General features: G+C 46.7%; 1 protein-coding gene across 2 annotated transcripts; it reads right to left on the reverse strand.

The window, feature by feature from the left end:
* Window positions 1–5,994: 5,994 nt before the first annotated feature.
* LOC124297179 (uncharacterized) lies at window positions 5,995–7,194 on the reverse strand. Of its 2 annotated transcripts, XR_006906544.1 has the most exons (3): window positions 6,966–7,194; window positions 6,431–6,883; window positions 5,995–6,340 (listed from the first exon to the last, which is right to left on the reverse strand). XR_006906544.1 is itself a non-coding variant. In XM_046747910.1 (2 exons), the coding sequence occupies exons 1-2, from the start codon at window positions 7,173–7,175 to the stop codon at window positions 6,440–6,442; spliced, it is 654 nt and encodes a 217-aa protein (XP_046603866.1). In that variant the 5' UTR covers window positions 7,176–7,194; the 3' UTR covers window positions 5,995–6,439. The 2 variants fall into 2 exon arrangements, 1 of the variants encoding a protein (XP_046603866.1); XM_046747910.1 differs by having other exon boundaries at window positions 5,995–6,883.
* Window positions 7,195–16,430: the final 9,236 nt, after the last annotated feature.

Raw genomic sequence — 16,430 nt, forward strand, 5'->3', positions numbered from 1 at the left:
ATTATGCGAACTTCATTGTAATACACGTTGCGTGCACGGTAAAAGTTAAACGCAGTCTTCATCTCCTGACTTAGCTATAATAAAATGCAAATCGATTTTTCTTCAACATGTTTGCGTACAAGATGTATTATATATATATATGTATATAGGTATGTATTTGTGTATCAGGTGATTTTAATCTGCACTGCGCGCAGAAGCGTATTACAGGAGAATATATTGTTAGAATTGCGCTCTGATTGTTTTTCAGATATTACATGTCCGTCGTTACGCTACATGATCGTTTTTTAAAAAATGAATATTTTGTGAATATTTGGTTATAATTTGTATAAGAGAAACCTAAATTCAAATTACCGTTCACATACGAGTTGCCACTTCTGTCATCGTAGCGTAAACTACGCAATGAATTCACTCGTTGCATAGCCTCAAACTTCGTAGCAGGAACGTAAAATCTAATGTACTGAAAAATTTGAATTTGAATTGAGAAAGAAAATGTACATACCATTATATGAGCAAGTTTGATGAAGAAATATTGCGCGATGAAGATGTTATCCTCTTTATTAATACCACCAAGCTTGATTCTGAGACAGAAATTTTTTACCAAATTCTGGTAAACACGACTTAGCCGACTGTGCAGAAAGGCAAAAATTTGTCATTTTCAACGGGCAGCCGACGACGTCAGGAACAAACTGCCTAGAACCATCGCGAGAGTAGTTTTCGACTGATTGACGAGTGTCTTTCAAGTAAACGTGTTTAATTCGTAAGAGGCGGAGCTGACTCAAAAGTGTAAGAGCTGTAAGCGCCGACCGTGGCGTGCGCTCGACGTTAAAATTCAATGGTAAGCGGTATTACGTTGTGGTTGAAGCGAACGCTACAGCAACGCTTGTGACGGAAACCTTATAAGGCGATTTCTCAAGATTTTCGAAATAATTTACAACGGCGGTTAAATTTTAAGTGACAATGACAACTCAGTTTCATGAATACCTACATGAGTGTACGTATGTGTATGTTGGCTACCGGGCCCACGGGGCATCTCCCAGGTGACACAAATGACGTTTTCGAGATATTTTTGTTTCTTATTTAACGTATAAATACCTAGACGTGCGTGCGTGTGTGTGTAAGCGTATCTTTTCCTACTCCTTTTTTGGGGCCGAAAGGTTGAACCGCGCTAACGAGACTGTCGCGTAAATAAAAGTTCATTTTCACCAAGACGTTTGCTACTGCAAATTCATTAGAAGATGACGAATGGGAGCAATTATCTAAATTGGCCGTTGAGCCGAGGTGGGTAATTGCCCCAGGTAATGATTATGTCTAGCCGCGGGGTCGTCGACCAATTTAACTTAAAATTTGTCAGACCCGGAGAGCAATGTGTAAGTATGAAGGTAGGTATACGCAACGGAGGAAAGAAGCCGAGGAAAAGGAGATGAAAAAATCAAAAAACTGGTGATTTATTTCAATCTACGGGTATACGAGTACCTGTGTACATCTCACGTTTACCTGCCCGGGTACCGACCAACCTACCTACCTACCTTATGACTTCGTGACAAATAACCACGTCCCACGATACACAGGGATAACGCCTCTCTCGAAAGAGCTTGGACACCTCGTTCGTAAAAAAAACCCGCCTCCTCTCAACCCCAGCTTAAGGCGTGGGCGTCAGCTACTGAATCCACTCTCCGTTATCTTCGGCAATGTTCGAGATAACCGACGCGCATCTCGCTTATTTCCCTTTTTCTCCTGCACCGCTCGGTAAACGGGCTACCGTTAACTCGAGGTGCACCATGCATCAGCTACGACGGAATCGACGCTCTCGGTTTATGCGTAAACGAATGGGTATTTGTTATCGAATGGTGGAAAAAAATCAACGACGAAGGAACGCGTTATTTCCGTCGTATTGTCGGTCTGCCTGTTACATCGCGCGGAATTCTCCCAATTCAGGGAGCAAATTCACATTTTCGTGGAAAAGAAACCTTACGTAACGCGAAATCAGCTTGTCGAACATTCGCAAACTATCGAACCCAATTCTGGAAGATGGAAAAAAAAAAAAAAACTATCGACTCAAAAATCTATTTCAGTACCTCCGACTCGATTGATGATTACGCGATGTTGTTAAGGGTGGGAAACGGCTTCCGGAGTGAGAAGTGAATCCCACATGAAGCTGGAAACGCGTGGCGGATGGAGGGGAGGGGTGGATGATTATTTTTATTAATTGCGTCAATTAATTCTCTCCGAGTTGGAGTAAATCAGCGAGCCTTGTAGAGGACAGAGACACATGGATGGCGTGTTACGGAGAAGATGCTGCGGGTCGTGGAGCACTGGATCACCTGGAAACGTACGACGTTGGGTGCAACGGTGCTGCCGGCGCGCTACTGGGAGGCTTTGGGCTCCGGTGCCGGACGGCGGGTCTTGCGGTATTCAAATTCCTTACCCACCGCCTGCATCCTCGGGTCCTACAATTTCGTGAGGGAGAGGGATAGGAGAGACCGCTTAATCTCGATTAGTGATGTCGCGATAACACCTCTAAACGGCTTTTGTCTTTCTCTTCGAAAATATTTCAGGCCTGAGACCGTCACGAGGGACCGACTCCAACCTCGTTCCACGAAACCCAACTGAAATTTCTGGCATTTAACCGGCTCAAAAAACCGACACCGTTAAAAAAGAATCAAATAATTTCAACCTCACTCGGAGAGGAAAATAAACAATTAAACGAGCGGAATGAAGGAGCGTTCATTTTTAGATCTTACGGATAAATACTCTCTTCATCGTCATGTTTCGTGACTCGCATCTCCGTTTTCCAACATTCTTTATAACCCTATGAACAATCTCTGCAGGCCATTTTTTACGTACCCCGAAACTCGTGAAAATTACGCTAACGAATTACTGCGGGGTACGCGGTCAAGATGGGACAGCGCATTTTTGTACATCCTTCGTAGTTATACCGTCCACAAAATGACGCTGAGTCGAATTTTCCCACTAATAAATAACACTGTAAGACTTTTCATTGAGCTTAATAGAATTTGATACTCGAGCCGATTTCTGTGCTTTCCAAAAGCTGAGCGTAACCACGATTCAGAAGGGTGACGCGATTTTGTAACAGCAATTTGAGCGTACATCGAATGTAAATCATATGCTGACTCGTTCCCCTTGAGCCTAATTTTTTTGTATAATATAGCTATAGGTACACTCAATCTTGTGCCTACCGTTGATAAAATCTTCTCGAAGAAAATTCGGCTACACCTGCACGAGGAAAGATGATTTCTATCCATCGATGCGAAGGCTTTCCTGGATTTTCGACTGATCCTGAAGCACGAGCGAGGAAATTCGATACACTCAGCGGCAATGGTTGAATCGCCTACGTAATAACGTCGTGATCCCCGCGGGTCGGCACCGAGCTGTGATTTCTTGAGCTCGCGTCGTCGTCGTCGTCGTCGTCGTCGGCGCGAAGGCCTCCGATGATGTCTCCAGTGCCGAAGTTGTCACCGCGTCGAATATCGGTGCGTCGAGAAGCCGGGAAGGGCGTTGACTCGCGAAGGTCGTCGGCTGCACCGTGACTCCGGAATTATTTCACACGGTTTCTCTCCTGCTAGGATCACGGCGTTCCTCGGAACGTTGCACAGTCAATCGGTACCGTCGATTCTGGCAAAAATGCTGTGTAAGATTGGGGGAAGTAAAGAAGTCCGATGAATCGGAGCTGTAAGAAGAAACAAGAGAGAAAAAAAAAATTCCAATGAAAAACCGAGGTGACGGATGACGGAGTATAGCTGTATCACCTGCACGATCGATCCCACCGATCATCGCCGCTTTATTGAGAGATTTATTCGATCGGCGATAGCATCTGGAGAACCCGCCGTTTTCCCTATACCTACTGGAAGGGAAGCCTCGCTTACGTTCGACACTCTCTCACCCAATGATCCACGTACCCGGGTTTCGTAATTGCCCACTTCGATCGCCGGGGCCGGTAGACGCATCGCCGATCGTCCGATCCTCCTCCAGGCATCCGGCTGACGATGCAGCGATGGTACCTGACGGACTTACGGCTGGCCGAGACCACCGTGCCCCGTCAAACCCGTGACACTGCGAGTCGCCTCTGAGCCAGCTGGACTCGAAACTCTCTTCAGCAGGCCCTAATAAATATTTGGGCCCCGTCATGAAACGATCGACTCGATAAAGGACTCCGGCTACTCCGAGGAATCGTAAAACCTGCGGGATCTTATCCCGAACACAGTATTCCACCTTGATAGAATACGAACGATGCACCACTCCGACTTTGTACCTATTCCAAGAGTTTTTTATTTGTTTCTCTTCTTCAATTACCGTACACAAAATAAAATAAAATAAAATAAAAAAAATAACAATGTTGAAACACATCTTTTCTTTTTTGTGTCTTCTGTTCTTGCTCTGTATTAGAAAGTTGTACTTATTAGTCAACCGTCGGGGAAACAGCTGTGCACAGCGAGGAAGCCTTTGCCTGTCCGCTGCCGTGAGTTTTCCCGCTGTCCAAGCCTTCGTAGAGCTAGTCCTGTATTTCTTTCAGCCTCTGCCGGAGCCTTTGGATCCTCAGGCCACGTGACTGCTCGAGATCGCAGCTAGCCATTAACCCCATGACGTAGTAAACCAATAAACCATCCACACACAGATTTATGTCGAGGCATAAACAGGCGCGCCGCATGTCTTAACGGGGAGAAGGAAGACTCACTGTGTTACATTTACACCGGTCACCAATCTCGACGTACGGCAAACAACTTGTTTGTAAGAGTGTATTGCCGCGGTGAGGCTTGATACTCTCCCATCGAATCGACGTTACGCGGTCGAGTTTGTGGATATCATACAGTAAAATGGACTGTTTTATATCTGAGGCGATTAGACGGGCGCATTACGCTACGGCTAATCGTAAGTTGATTGTTTCTCGTGTTTCGTTGGGTTTTCGTCAACCGTGCGCCTGCCGCGTAAAAATCGTTACCTGTCAGGATACGTTTTAGTGTCTTTACGTGCAATAAATAAATGGGCTTCTGCCTCTGGCCGGCAACGAGAGTGCTTCTAGCCAGCGAGATTACTATACACGACGGTGGATGTCGTGCCATGGATTGAGAAGTTCCTCTATAGGGTCACACAAACGTCAACTCTGATATATTTAGGGGCATTCACTTAAATAGTTAGCGCAGACGTAGAAACTACCGAAAGCAATTTCTTACTTTTGGGATATTACACTATTAACTTTTTAAAGTTTTCTTAACAGAAGTATTTATGATCGCAACCCTGGCTTAGCGAAGTTTACTGTCCGAGCCAACGAATTCTTACACCAGTCGTATATCATCGTGTTATAAATAATATAAGATACGCGATTCCGCATTCATGAAACATACAAACTCGTCGGACTGGACAAGCGATCGTTAATTCTTTGCAGCTTTGCGGTAAAGAATTTACGAAAAAGTGCCGGCCATTCTTCCGAGTGGAATCGAAATATTTGTACAATAGCAATGACGATGAAAACAGCCTTTAAAAATGTCAAACTAGTTTCAGATGCACAAAGAATTGTTCTGGCGATGTTTGAAAAATATTCGACAAAACAAGTCAGTCTGTTTCTCTCATTCACCGCGCGCGTGGTCGAATCCTCCTCTGGACAAGAAATGATAATCGATAATCGCTCGGTGCGCCCCGTGTGTCTTGGTTCAACACACGAAATATCCACCCACGACGAGAGGCTATTAAATCAAACTATTAAACACGGTTGCGTGGGCCGTGTGAGATTCTGCGTAAATCACGAGGCAGCAACGCCTCGGGACGCCCGCACATCTTTCACGACATTGCGCCGAGTACCATGTGTGGAAAGGGGCAGGGGGAACACGCCAAAGGTGTCAACGAACACCTCCGGCTTCTCTCTCGGCTGCAAAGTACGGACTCCGATAGTCCCGAGCCGTGATTGCAAGGGTATGAAATGGATCGCGAATGTGAAACCGCGAATACGGTGACCTCATTTTTTGCGTCCAATATTTCCGCGGTCCGTAAGGGTGGCTGAGAAGTCACGGCTGAGGATGAGAGTAGCCGAGAAATGCGGGAATTCGCGGGGAATATACAGACGTGGGCGATGAAAAGGCACCCGAGAGTGTCGCGTCCGCTACGCGACAAGCGGTTCTTCTCTCTCGGATGTCCTCCCTCGCTCATCTGTGTTTTTTACTCTCATGACGATTCCTCGCGCTCATGTAGGCAGTGCATCGTTATCTCTGGAACAAACTCCTCGGCACTACCGGACCGCATCGGCAGCGACGAGTTCCGATCGCGAGTGGCGAGGCGGACGATGGGACGCCGGAGAAATCGGAGGCTCGTCAAGTGCCAGCCGGAGAAGCTGCGGGAGATAAAAACTGTAGTAAATAGGTTTAATTTGTCGGGTACATTCGGCGAGATAACCACAACGCCCGGCAAACAGGTTGCGTACCATACGTATTTAACATAACGCAGACACGTCGGTCGGTTTACGTAGGCAGTGGACGAAGAAGAAAGGGCGGAGGTGGTCGAGGGACAGAAATATACGGTTATCTTCGGGGTACGGAGTTGAATGTGGGAAGAAGTGATTCTGTTTAGAGACGAGGAGGTGTAATCGCGCAGCCAGATCACGTCCGGCGAACCACTCATCGATCCAGGGATCTGTCATCACCTCGCTCCGAGGAGTAATATCTACCTCCCAAGATCTGTGCGCGGCGAGAGATGGCTGGCTGGCTACAGGCAGGCCAACGCACCTGCGATCGCCTGGCGTTGAATTAAATTGTCTCTCTTTCATCCAGGCGATAGACCGGGTACAGTGGACCTTGAAAGTTTTTGCCCCGACCCGCGAGTGACGGCTAATGGATCGGTTGCCCATGGCGAATCTCTTCGAAACGTTCGGGGAAAACTGTGGAAAATCACTTCGTACAGTCGAGATGAAGATACGAAGCGAGACTAGAAATATTGAAGATGCAAAGGAATTTTCTTACCGTCGCAACGCGGCTTCGAACCAACTCTCGATGATTTTTGTAACCAGGTGTAGAATTCTTTTCGAGCGCACGTGAGTTCGTAAGGTTGCGCCGGTGCATCCAGTCCGTCCGCATCTCCGTGCAGGATTCGACCGACGTGTTCCCGATGGATGCTGAAAGAGAGCCAGAGCACGGACGTTGGTCCTTCTTTTCAGAGACCGCCGCACCCATAAACGCCGACCGTTCGAAGTGGTCGGGATCCACGACGCACGGCGCTGGATCCCGAGGCTGTAAATCGACTTCTGCAGCTCATCCCGATAACGGATAGCGGGTATAAAATATTCCCGAAGTTCTGTTCTCTCCCGTTTCTTAAAAGCCGCGATAGCTGATTATTGGGAGTGAATTTTCCCGGACCGCTACATTATTGCTCAGTCTTGTAATGCCGCAGAGGCAGGAGCTCGCGGATCGAATAAGGAGGTGAGACATTCGCCGCGGTCTCCATAAATAAAGATAAAAATCGGTAACACGCGAACGGGAGGTTCGAGAGGAAGGATTCTTCCTAATCCAGGGCATATAAATTTTCAACTCGCTAAATCCAACCGGCGTTGTCGCAATCCTTCTCCGAGCAACAAGTTCTATCTAACCAACGCTGCGCGCTTCCAGCACTCGCCTTATTCCCATCTAAACCTGAACTATAACCGTTCCGGTTGACAAATGAGCCGAATTTCATTCGGCCCCGCGATTCCGAGTCACGTGCAAACCGTTTCCAAACCAGGCTGTAGGAGGTTGCTCAGAGTGTTCAGGTTGGTTGGTTCCGGAAAAGCTTCCACGTTGTTTTTGCGGAAACTCGAGACTTTGCTTGAAGCCAAATTGTTTTTCCAGCAACCCTGTTCTGGAAACGGCTCGTACGCAGAAACAAGCAAAGGGGCAGGTTTTCGGATGATTTTACAAGGTCCGGCAGGCAGGTTTTGTAAAAGAGGCGTCGCTCCGTGGGGCTTTTCGGGCCGTGACTCGGGGTTGCAAGCATATATAACTTGTTTCCCACAGGTACGGACTCGTCACAAATCTCCGGCGGGTCCTGGGCGACATCTTCCCACTGCACTGGAGCGAATGCGACGCCGCAGGACGGGACGATATTCTCAGGCTTCGAGAGCCCAATGACGGCTCTATCCCCGAGGACCCCTTCTTTTCCTTCGCCTTCTTCAGGTGCTGCTCCAAGGATGGGCGAGATCTCGCGCAGATACGTGCCGCAGCATCGCCGCGGTCCAGCTCGTGTTAACAACCGAAACTCATAAAGACGTTTTTAGTGGCTTAAGAGTCGAGAGATTCGAGATCTGGGAACTGGGAACCGGGATCAACCGAAGCGCCGACTTCGACTCAAGGCTGAAGGACCATCCTGCGGGGCGGAGGGACGGCCGGTTGTGTATTTCCTCGTTTAGGAACCGCGGTCCATGCGGGACTGAATGAGCCGCGAAGGATGCGATAAATTTCTACCGATCCTTGAAACTAGAATGAAGTCATCCTCTCGCTGCTCCGCCGGAGTCGAGCATGCGGCAAACTTGTCCAAGATAATGTCGTTGTATTTCACCTACCGATCGCATTTTAAACTCACCGGCAAACCTCAAGCCCGATTCTTCGCCTTTTCAGATCCTACCGTCTCGATAAGATAATCACCCTGTACTGTGGGACAAAAATTTTTCTACGAACGTCTCGCCTCAACGATCGATCGGTTCATTTGTCTGCCGCGGGTCCTGCAGGACGCGTCTAATAAATTGGGATAACCTGCTCAATAGTGTTGAAGAAGATAACGCAAACTGCGAAAAGGCATCACCCGTGGACTCTTGAAAATTGTAAGACTTAACAGCACATTTGGCGAATGCTGTACCCGATTCACTCGGCACTTTTCTACCCCACTGAAACAATCCTTTCGCCGTACGACGATCTGGATTGCTGGAAAAACGGGTTGCCGCGATTCGATGTCGTTATAGGCATAAGTATCGGTTACAACAGACGGAGGATCCGCGTGAAGCGATTGTCCCGGGTCTTAATTTCGTGCGGCGGCAGGCGCGACGCGTTGCCTATAAATCGAACCGGCTAGATCAAAGGGATCGCATCAATTCCAGGTTCACCCGTTCGAGAGCAGCATCCCTTTCCCTCGGAGAGAGCCGGCTATCTCAACCCCCGGTTTCGTCGACCGCGCGCTATCTCCGAACTGTCCTGTCGACATAAAGTGGGGAGTCCTGTCCAGGAAGCGACCGAAAGCTTTCCGATCTTGTCTCAATCAATTCCGAATGCCTGAGAAAGCGGGTTCGGTAGATCCGAGATACAGAGTCCTCCTGACCATTCGTAGAATTATTTCAAGTTACAGGAGAATTCGTAAGGCGATACGGTGTTTCCTTCTCCGCGTTTCAATTCCAGGCGAGCGAGTCGACCGGGCCGAAGGCCTGCGGCCGGCAGGATCGTGATATCGCTTAGGCATTAAGTCCGGGCAGATGCCGAGCAGAGGAGTGAGGCATGCCCGGTATATATAGCGCATTATATACGCGCACTAAATTTATTATGCATATTTTTATTGAGAGAGCCAGTATTATGAAAATGAGGGGGAGAAAGAGAGTGAAAAAAATAAGGAGGAGAATTATTCAAGGATATACCCGCGGCACTCGAGCCGTGCTCGCTTCGTGCGGTAATCTGAGTTCCTGCAGCGGGAGGATAAAGAACAGGAAACAAGCAACAGGTCTAGGTGGTTGCTCTAATTTTCACTAATTAGCAATTATTACCATTCTTTTGACACCTCGCATGATCGTATATCAAAACCAGCCCTAAAATTAAACTACTCAATGATTCCACCTGCATAGAAATAGGTTTATTTTACGCTTCCGAGACATGCGATATGCCCGACACGCCGACGCGAAATCCCAGAGTTCAGTGTAAAAAGTTAATTTTTACACCAGCTAGCGGGCGTGTACATGCACAATGATACAACGATAATTGTCACTATAAATCATAAGGCTAATTTTATGACGACCAACGAAAATTGAATTGCGTTCACGTTATTATACAACATGCACGAGTATTGCATAATACCGAATATAGGTATCCATAAATCAGAGATGTTAGAAAATACGCGGTTATGCAACTCAGGGATGCTCGTGTCTAACTTCGCTTCCGGTTCTCCTGTATCAAATATCTCGAAATTGTACGTGAATTTTTTCAGGACAAACCGGAAGTGATAAAGTATATTTCGAGACTCGAGATTTTGCACGGTGGATCCGAAGTAGCGCAATAATAAAAGTGAGAGTCGTGCCTTGCGCGTTTACGTCGCATGTAACATGTGCTGTATGTATATATATGTATGTACATTATTTATTATACACAAAATACACATTATGCGCAGATCGTTTGATAACGCGAGCCACGGAGCCTCGAAAGTGGAATACGATTTGACGGAGGAGCAATAAAGGCTGGTTCACTGCCGATAATTGAATCTTGGAAGGTGTTATCCGTACAGAGTTGGCTCGTTACTCAAAACTTGGTTCTCCGTACGCGTGCCCCGCTATCTGCGTACAATGGACGCACGCGGACGGTGATTGTTTAGTGAGAAATCGATAATACGGCGCCCGCCAATGAGAAAGAAGAATAAAAAGAAAAATACAAAGAAGTATAATTAATCAATTGCATTCAAATCAGTTCTTAGACATTTCTCCACAAGTCACTCAGAGTAATTCAATTTCCCCCGAGTAATAAATCGCCTTCTACGAATCACTGCACGAGCCGCTGCCCACGCACTGCACTCTCCACCCCCATCCAAGTGCCGTACTAAATTACACCTATACTCTATGTCATTTATAAGACTCGCGTATCTCACGCCGCAGCTGTGTCTGTAAAATATCGAACTATGTAGAAGATTGGCCCGCGTTTGCCGCGTATCGAAACGGCTCGACCGCCGACCGCTACCGTATGCTAATGCGGCCTTCTCCTACATCGGGGATTCCGAACACGTAACTGATAAACCTAGAGTCCGAATGTCGGCTCTAGAATCCTGGTGTTTCTCAATTAGTAACTAGGACACGCGTATATACGCGTTCTTGTCCGCAGGACGACGTTTGATTAAAATAAAAGTATAGGTATTTATACCCCAACTGCTTACAATTACCCTGAATCAATGTCCATATACGATGATCCGATCCGATCTTAAAATCACGAAACTCTTTCGTTTCTTCAATTTTCATTCACTTCCAAGCATAATCGAGCCGTTTCCGAATCAAAATTCACGATACGAATGTAAATCAATAGTATGTAAATTACGTAAGTATATAATTCACGGAAAATCCATGAAATGATTTGTTTGAAAAAAATGGCAGCACGCGTAACGTTGAGCAAACTTAAAGGTCGTCCGTTTTTTCCCATAGCAAAATAATCGTGCGCCGCACCCTCGGGCAGGGATGCAGATGGCCGACGCGAAGTGAATCGATGGTTCTCACATCAATTGGTAGAAACACACGATCTCTGTACCTATGGTTATCTCAGCGGGAGTAAGTGTGCACGTATATGGTATACTATGAGGTATAAGCGTGTGTGTGTGTGTGGCGCGTAGGTAAAGGCAACGAGCCTCTGCATACGGTTCGCGTCCCGCCGCGTCCTCGAGGCATTGTGTCCTGTGTGAATTTTAGACACCGTCCGCCACCCCACCGAAATTAAAAAAGGCAACCAAGGGCTTTACGACAGAGATCCCTTGTAAAGCTGCGGGAGAATGAAACTCGGATTCGGTGTATCCTAGGAATTTGACGTAGAGTAAAAGTATAAAATAAATAATGAAAATAATACTCTGACAACATTCCCATTTCCTTAACCCCTCGATTTTTCTACCAATTAATTAATCTAATTAATCACCAATTGTAACGGCCATTGACGGCTGGAGGACATCGACGCGAACCCTAATTAAAATTGTCTTACGTGTGACTGAATTTTTAGGCGGCTCGACAGATTCCTGCTAACGCTCTAAACAGCAGGTGGATTATTCTCTCATGGAAATAAGCAAGGGTAAGACTGAAGACCAAAGATTAGACGGCAGTAAGAGAAAAAACATAACAAGTTTTCCCAATCAGTGGCTACATTGCGGATTACTTACCGTTTGCTTGAAATAAAAGACGCTCCGCCTCATCAGCACAGGCGGACTACGGAATTGTTCACTTATGATTAGACTTTTTACAATTTACAATTACAATCGGTTGAACTTTCATGAACTGGAAAATAAATTTTACGCAACCCAAAATCTTTGACAACAGCACGTGGCTTGTACGCAACGAAATGAATAAACCTTTGAGTCGATGTATCGTTTGCAAAATAAAAAAAAAAAAAAACACATTTGTGAGAAGACGGCAGAAAACGTGCCTCATGCGTGGCGTTCATAATAGACAATAAGCAATTGTTGAGAAAATTCTGTTTCATTATTTCGTATTTAGCTCATGTAACTTACGTATGGTTTAGTTGGTGAGAAAACTAGAAACGAAGAGCAAAGGGGAGAGTGCGAGGGAGAGAAAGAGGGACTGAAAACAGGTAAAAAGATGCGCGTCAGCTTTGTTCGGTGGCGAGGCAACGTAACGGGCGTTCGTTCACAGATCATTAACGGTAAAATGCAAAATGGTGAAACCCGCGGACAATGAGACCAGACCGCGGTCGGTGACAACTAAGGATTACCCTAAAGGGGTCGAAGGGCGTGCTTCTGAAAAACATCCCCTCTCAACGGCAAACAAGGGGATTGTTACACGATCGTCTCGCGGAGCTGTAAAATTCCCTGCCCCGTACCGGACCATTTCATTAGTCTATGAAATTCAAACACCAAGAATCCCCGTCTTATCTCTCGGAAATTCGCTCGAAAATAACGGAACGTTCCGAACCAGTCGAATCGAATTTCGCTTTCGCGTCGCAACTTCGCCCGTGCAGCTTTTTGAGCCATACAATCATAAGTACAAATCGTAACACACGGCGTGTGACATGCCTACGTTGTATTTTCCCGGCATACGCAGTGTCGGTGATCCGGTTCATCGTGGGCGGTATAAATTATCTCGTTCGAGGCATACACTGCGAAAATTGCTGGAAACAGAACACCACGAGTGTTGTTCGCTCTATGGATATAACGAAGTGGCGGTGGATATTCGATTTTTCAGCACCGCCGAATGGTAACGCGAAGCTGAAAATCACATGTATCGTAAAAACACGTCGAAATCAGTGCTCTCGGATCAGCGGCATGCGTTCGTTGGTGACATTTTCCTAAATAAAAAAAAAAACAAACACAAAAACCGGTGTAGCAGAGGGTAAATTAACCGCACTTAGGCACTTACGGCGAAGAAAGGTAACACGCTTACGGGTTCTTTACGATCACTCGTGGAGGAAATCGACGCCCTTGTTATAAACGCGGGGATATAAATTTGGGGGTGCGTTTATAGCGGAGTGCCGGGACGCGCGGGGACGGCGACAGCTGTACGGGCGCACGACCGGCTAATCATATACGGTAGGCCTCGAGGTATTACCCGTTAGATAAGAATCGTGGTTCGTGGAATGCACCGGTTGGTCGGAGGGTCACCGAGGGTACAGCCCTCGTCCTCGTCCGCAGCTTCGGGGAGCAAGCGGAGCAACCGGAGGTCCAACCCCGCCGACGACGTCCGGACTTGACTACCTGCCGCCGCTGCCGGTGGCAATTAAATTTTAGGTGTTCGATCGGCGTCGTTCGGAGCTTCCCTCGCCTCGCCCCCTGCTTCTTCGACTCCTGGATATCCTAACGTCCCGGCGTTCGTTTCGACCTCCTCCTGTCTCTCCATCTTCCATGTGTGATTCCCTAGGCACCGAGTCCGAGGTCTCGAAGCTTGGAAGATATCGGAAGGCGCGTTAATCGCAATGAAGGGAAGACGTGGAGGATATTCGGTTTTTGCAACGACTAGAGGAATCGGCTTTGCCAACCGAGGCTCGAGATGTCGGAGGAGAGAGAGTCGGTGCCGTGCCTCTGCGAATCTATAATTATTGACCGTCCGCTTGGAGGAACTTTTCTTCCCTTCATTTTTTATCCTATAAAAATAGGGCCGAGGGTAGGTATTATCGTCTTAAATCAACAGTGGCTCTGTCCGTCGGTTCTCCGACTCTCGGGCCGTTAATAGCAGGTCTCGTTTAATAATCCTCGTCCGAAAAACGAACCACTAAACCAAATGTCATTGCTGTAGATTCGATTCATCTCGTATCACGGCTGTCAGCGGTCGAGAGAGGCTCCCACCGGCAATCATCCCTTGACTCTCGGTAATCAGCTATTATATCCCTCCTGCAATTCGGAAATAAATTGTACAAGAGAGCCGAACGCCGATCGTTGAGTACCTTCCGAGGATGCGGAGGAGAGGAGAGGAGAGAGAGAGAGGGCGAGGTAGAGGGAGAAAGGGGAGAGAGGACGTGGGGAGAAAAGGAGCTGCAACCGGCAGGAATCGACGAGTAATCTTATCGTGCATTCGTGCCGTTACTTTAATTTCGACAAGTATAATATAATGCGTATGGGACGCAGTACGTTTGAATGAACGAAACGTATTTTCACAGGGGCAAAAAACAGGTAATAATAATTAGCCTTATCACCGACGAAGCGATAAATCTGAAATTAGTTCTACGGACAAAAAATCTGTATTTACGATCCTCGTCCCGAACCTGCATCGCTCGGCCTTCGCCCTTCCGCGTCCCAAGTACTCGATGCACACGAGCTTTTCTATCTTCGGTGTTAAAAATTGATACACCGTGTAACGGTTGGCTGTCCAGCGATACTGCATTTTTACAAGTAAATCGGAGTTTTTTAATCTACATAATATCATTGTGCGAGTCGAAGCTGAGGGTTATCACGGCCGAAAAATTATGTCCGGCACTTCGTCGCTGGGTCTCATCTTTTTACACGGGTATCATCGGTGTCTTTACGACTGTCGCTGGGCGGGTATAATATACAACGAAATGGAATTATGATAATTTGGAGTAAGCTAGCCCAAATCCTTTTTTACTTGCTTGCCTCTAGAAATAAAAACGCCGCGCGATTCGACAGCGACTATAAAGTTGCGCAGCACGTTTACGAAGAAAAAAAGGAGAAACGGAAAGACGAGAAAAAAATAAGGAAACAAATATGTAACTTGTCTCAATATTTATGGGCAATAAATAATTTAATTGTTTCACTCCGAAGGTTCGATTGGCTCGGAATCGTCGATTCAATCGCGTATGTTAATGAAATAAAGTTCGTTGATGGGCTCTGTTCGAGATGTTATCGTAAGCACCGGCGCTGCCCGGCACTCCGCGGCAAATTGCATTATTATAATACCATGCGGTACTCTTCGTTATTATATCCCCGAGTAGGCACTTGCTGCCACCAACTTTTCCCTCCACCACCACCCAGCAACCCTGACGATGCCCTAGCGTTGAAGACCTCCTCATTTTTCCGTCATACATTATCCGATACGCCTCGATATTGCACATTTCTACGATTAGTTATTTTCCCAGAGCACCAGAGATCGGGATTCGTTATTTGTTGTTTAAAAAATCTGGGTCAAAGTAATGAAACGGGAACGTTTCAAACGAGGGTTAGAGGTATCGGACTAATCTGGAATACACAACCAAGTGCATCGAGTCGACGTAATTATGATATGAAGATAAATCGCTCAGTGAAAGCGCATCGGGTTGTGCTCCTTTATATAATTTCAGAGAACAATACGAGCAATCGTACCGATTCATTCGTATGATGTTACAACGGTATTAAAAGGAAGAAGAAAACAACGGAATGCACACAGGCATGTATAGGTATATTATATGCATACGCGCATATATGTAAGCGTGGGTCTCGCGGAGAGTGTGCAGAATATAAAAAGTAGCGCAGCTATACCGTGTACACATTATACAGCTCAAAATTATGACATAGCGCTGAAGAGAAAATCGAGAATAAAAATAAACGACGTTCTTTGACGTTAGCACGCTGACTGGTATACGCGTTGATTATGTAGATCGTCCAATTAGCCGATGCCCGGAGAAGATGAGTGGTTAATTTCGTACAGAGGTGCGGCTAGAATATACCGCGGAAGGAAGGGGAGTAATCGGTCTTATCTTAATCACCCGGGAGAACAGTCTCGCTAAATTTCGTATCATTCTGGTATCAAGTATGCAAATTTTAGCGCATCGCCGCGCCGTTTATTCAATTGTCCGCGCTAATTGTAAAAGCGGTGCCTGCGGTTTTCTTCGAGGAGGTAAAAAATCGGAACGCTGCGAAAAGCTTCCCTGCGAGGTAAATAATTAGGCGAAAAAATGTGCAAGGATTACAGACGAGATCCTGCCGCCTTCAACCCGGCTGTCGAGCTCTACAATTTGCCCCCGAAAATAAGACTCATCTTATTGGCGTTGCCGTCTTACCGGTCAGCCGGTTATTATACATCCCCGTCAATAATAATTATATTCATTAGGAAATGAAGCGCGGAAGCCCCGGCT

The sequence above is a fragment of the Neodiprion virginianus genome, chromosome 2 (assembly GCF_021901495.1).
Source record: "Neodiprion virginianus isolate iyNeoVirg1 chromosome 2, iyNeoVirg1.1, whole genome shotgun sequence".
In the NCBI taxonomy this organism is placed as follows: domain Eukaryota; kingdom Metazoa; phylum Arthropoda; class Insecta; order Hymenoptera; family Diprionidae; genus Neodiprion; species Neodiprion virginianus.

Excerpts from the sequence above, each read along its gene's own strand:
- LOC124297179 (XM_046747910.1), bottom strand. The coding sequence starts at position 7,175 with ATGGGTGCGGCGGTCTCTGAAAAGAAGGACCAACGTCCGTGCTCTGGC. Across the intron at positions 6,884-6,965 it reads TTCGAAGCCGCGTTGCGACG|TTTTCCCCGAACGTTTCGAA; the intron begins GTAAGAAAATTC and ends GATTTTCCACAG.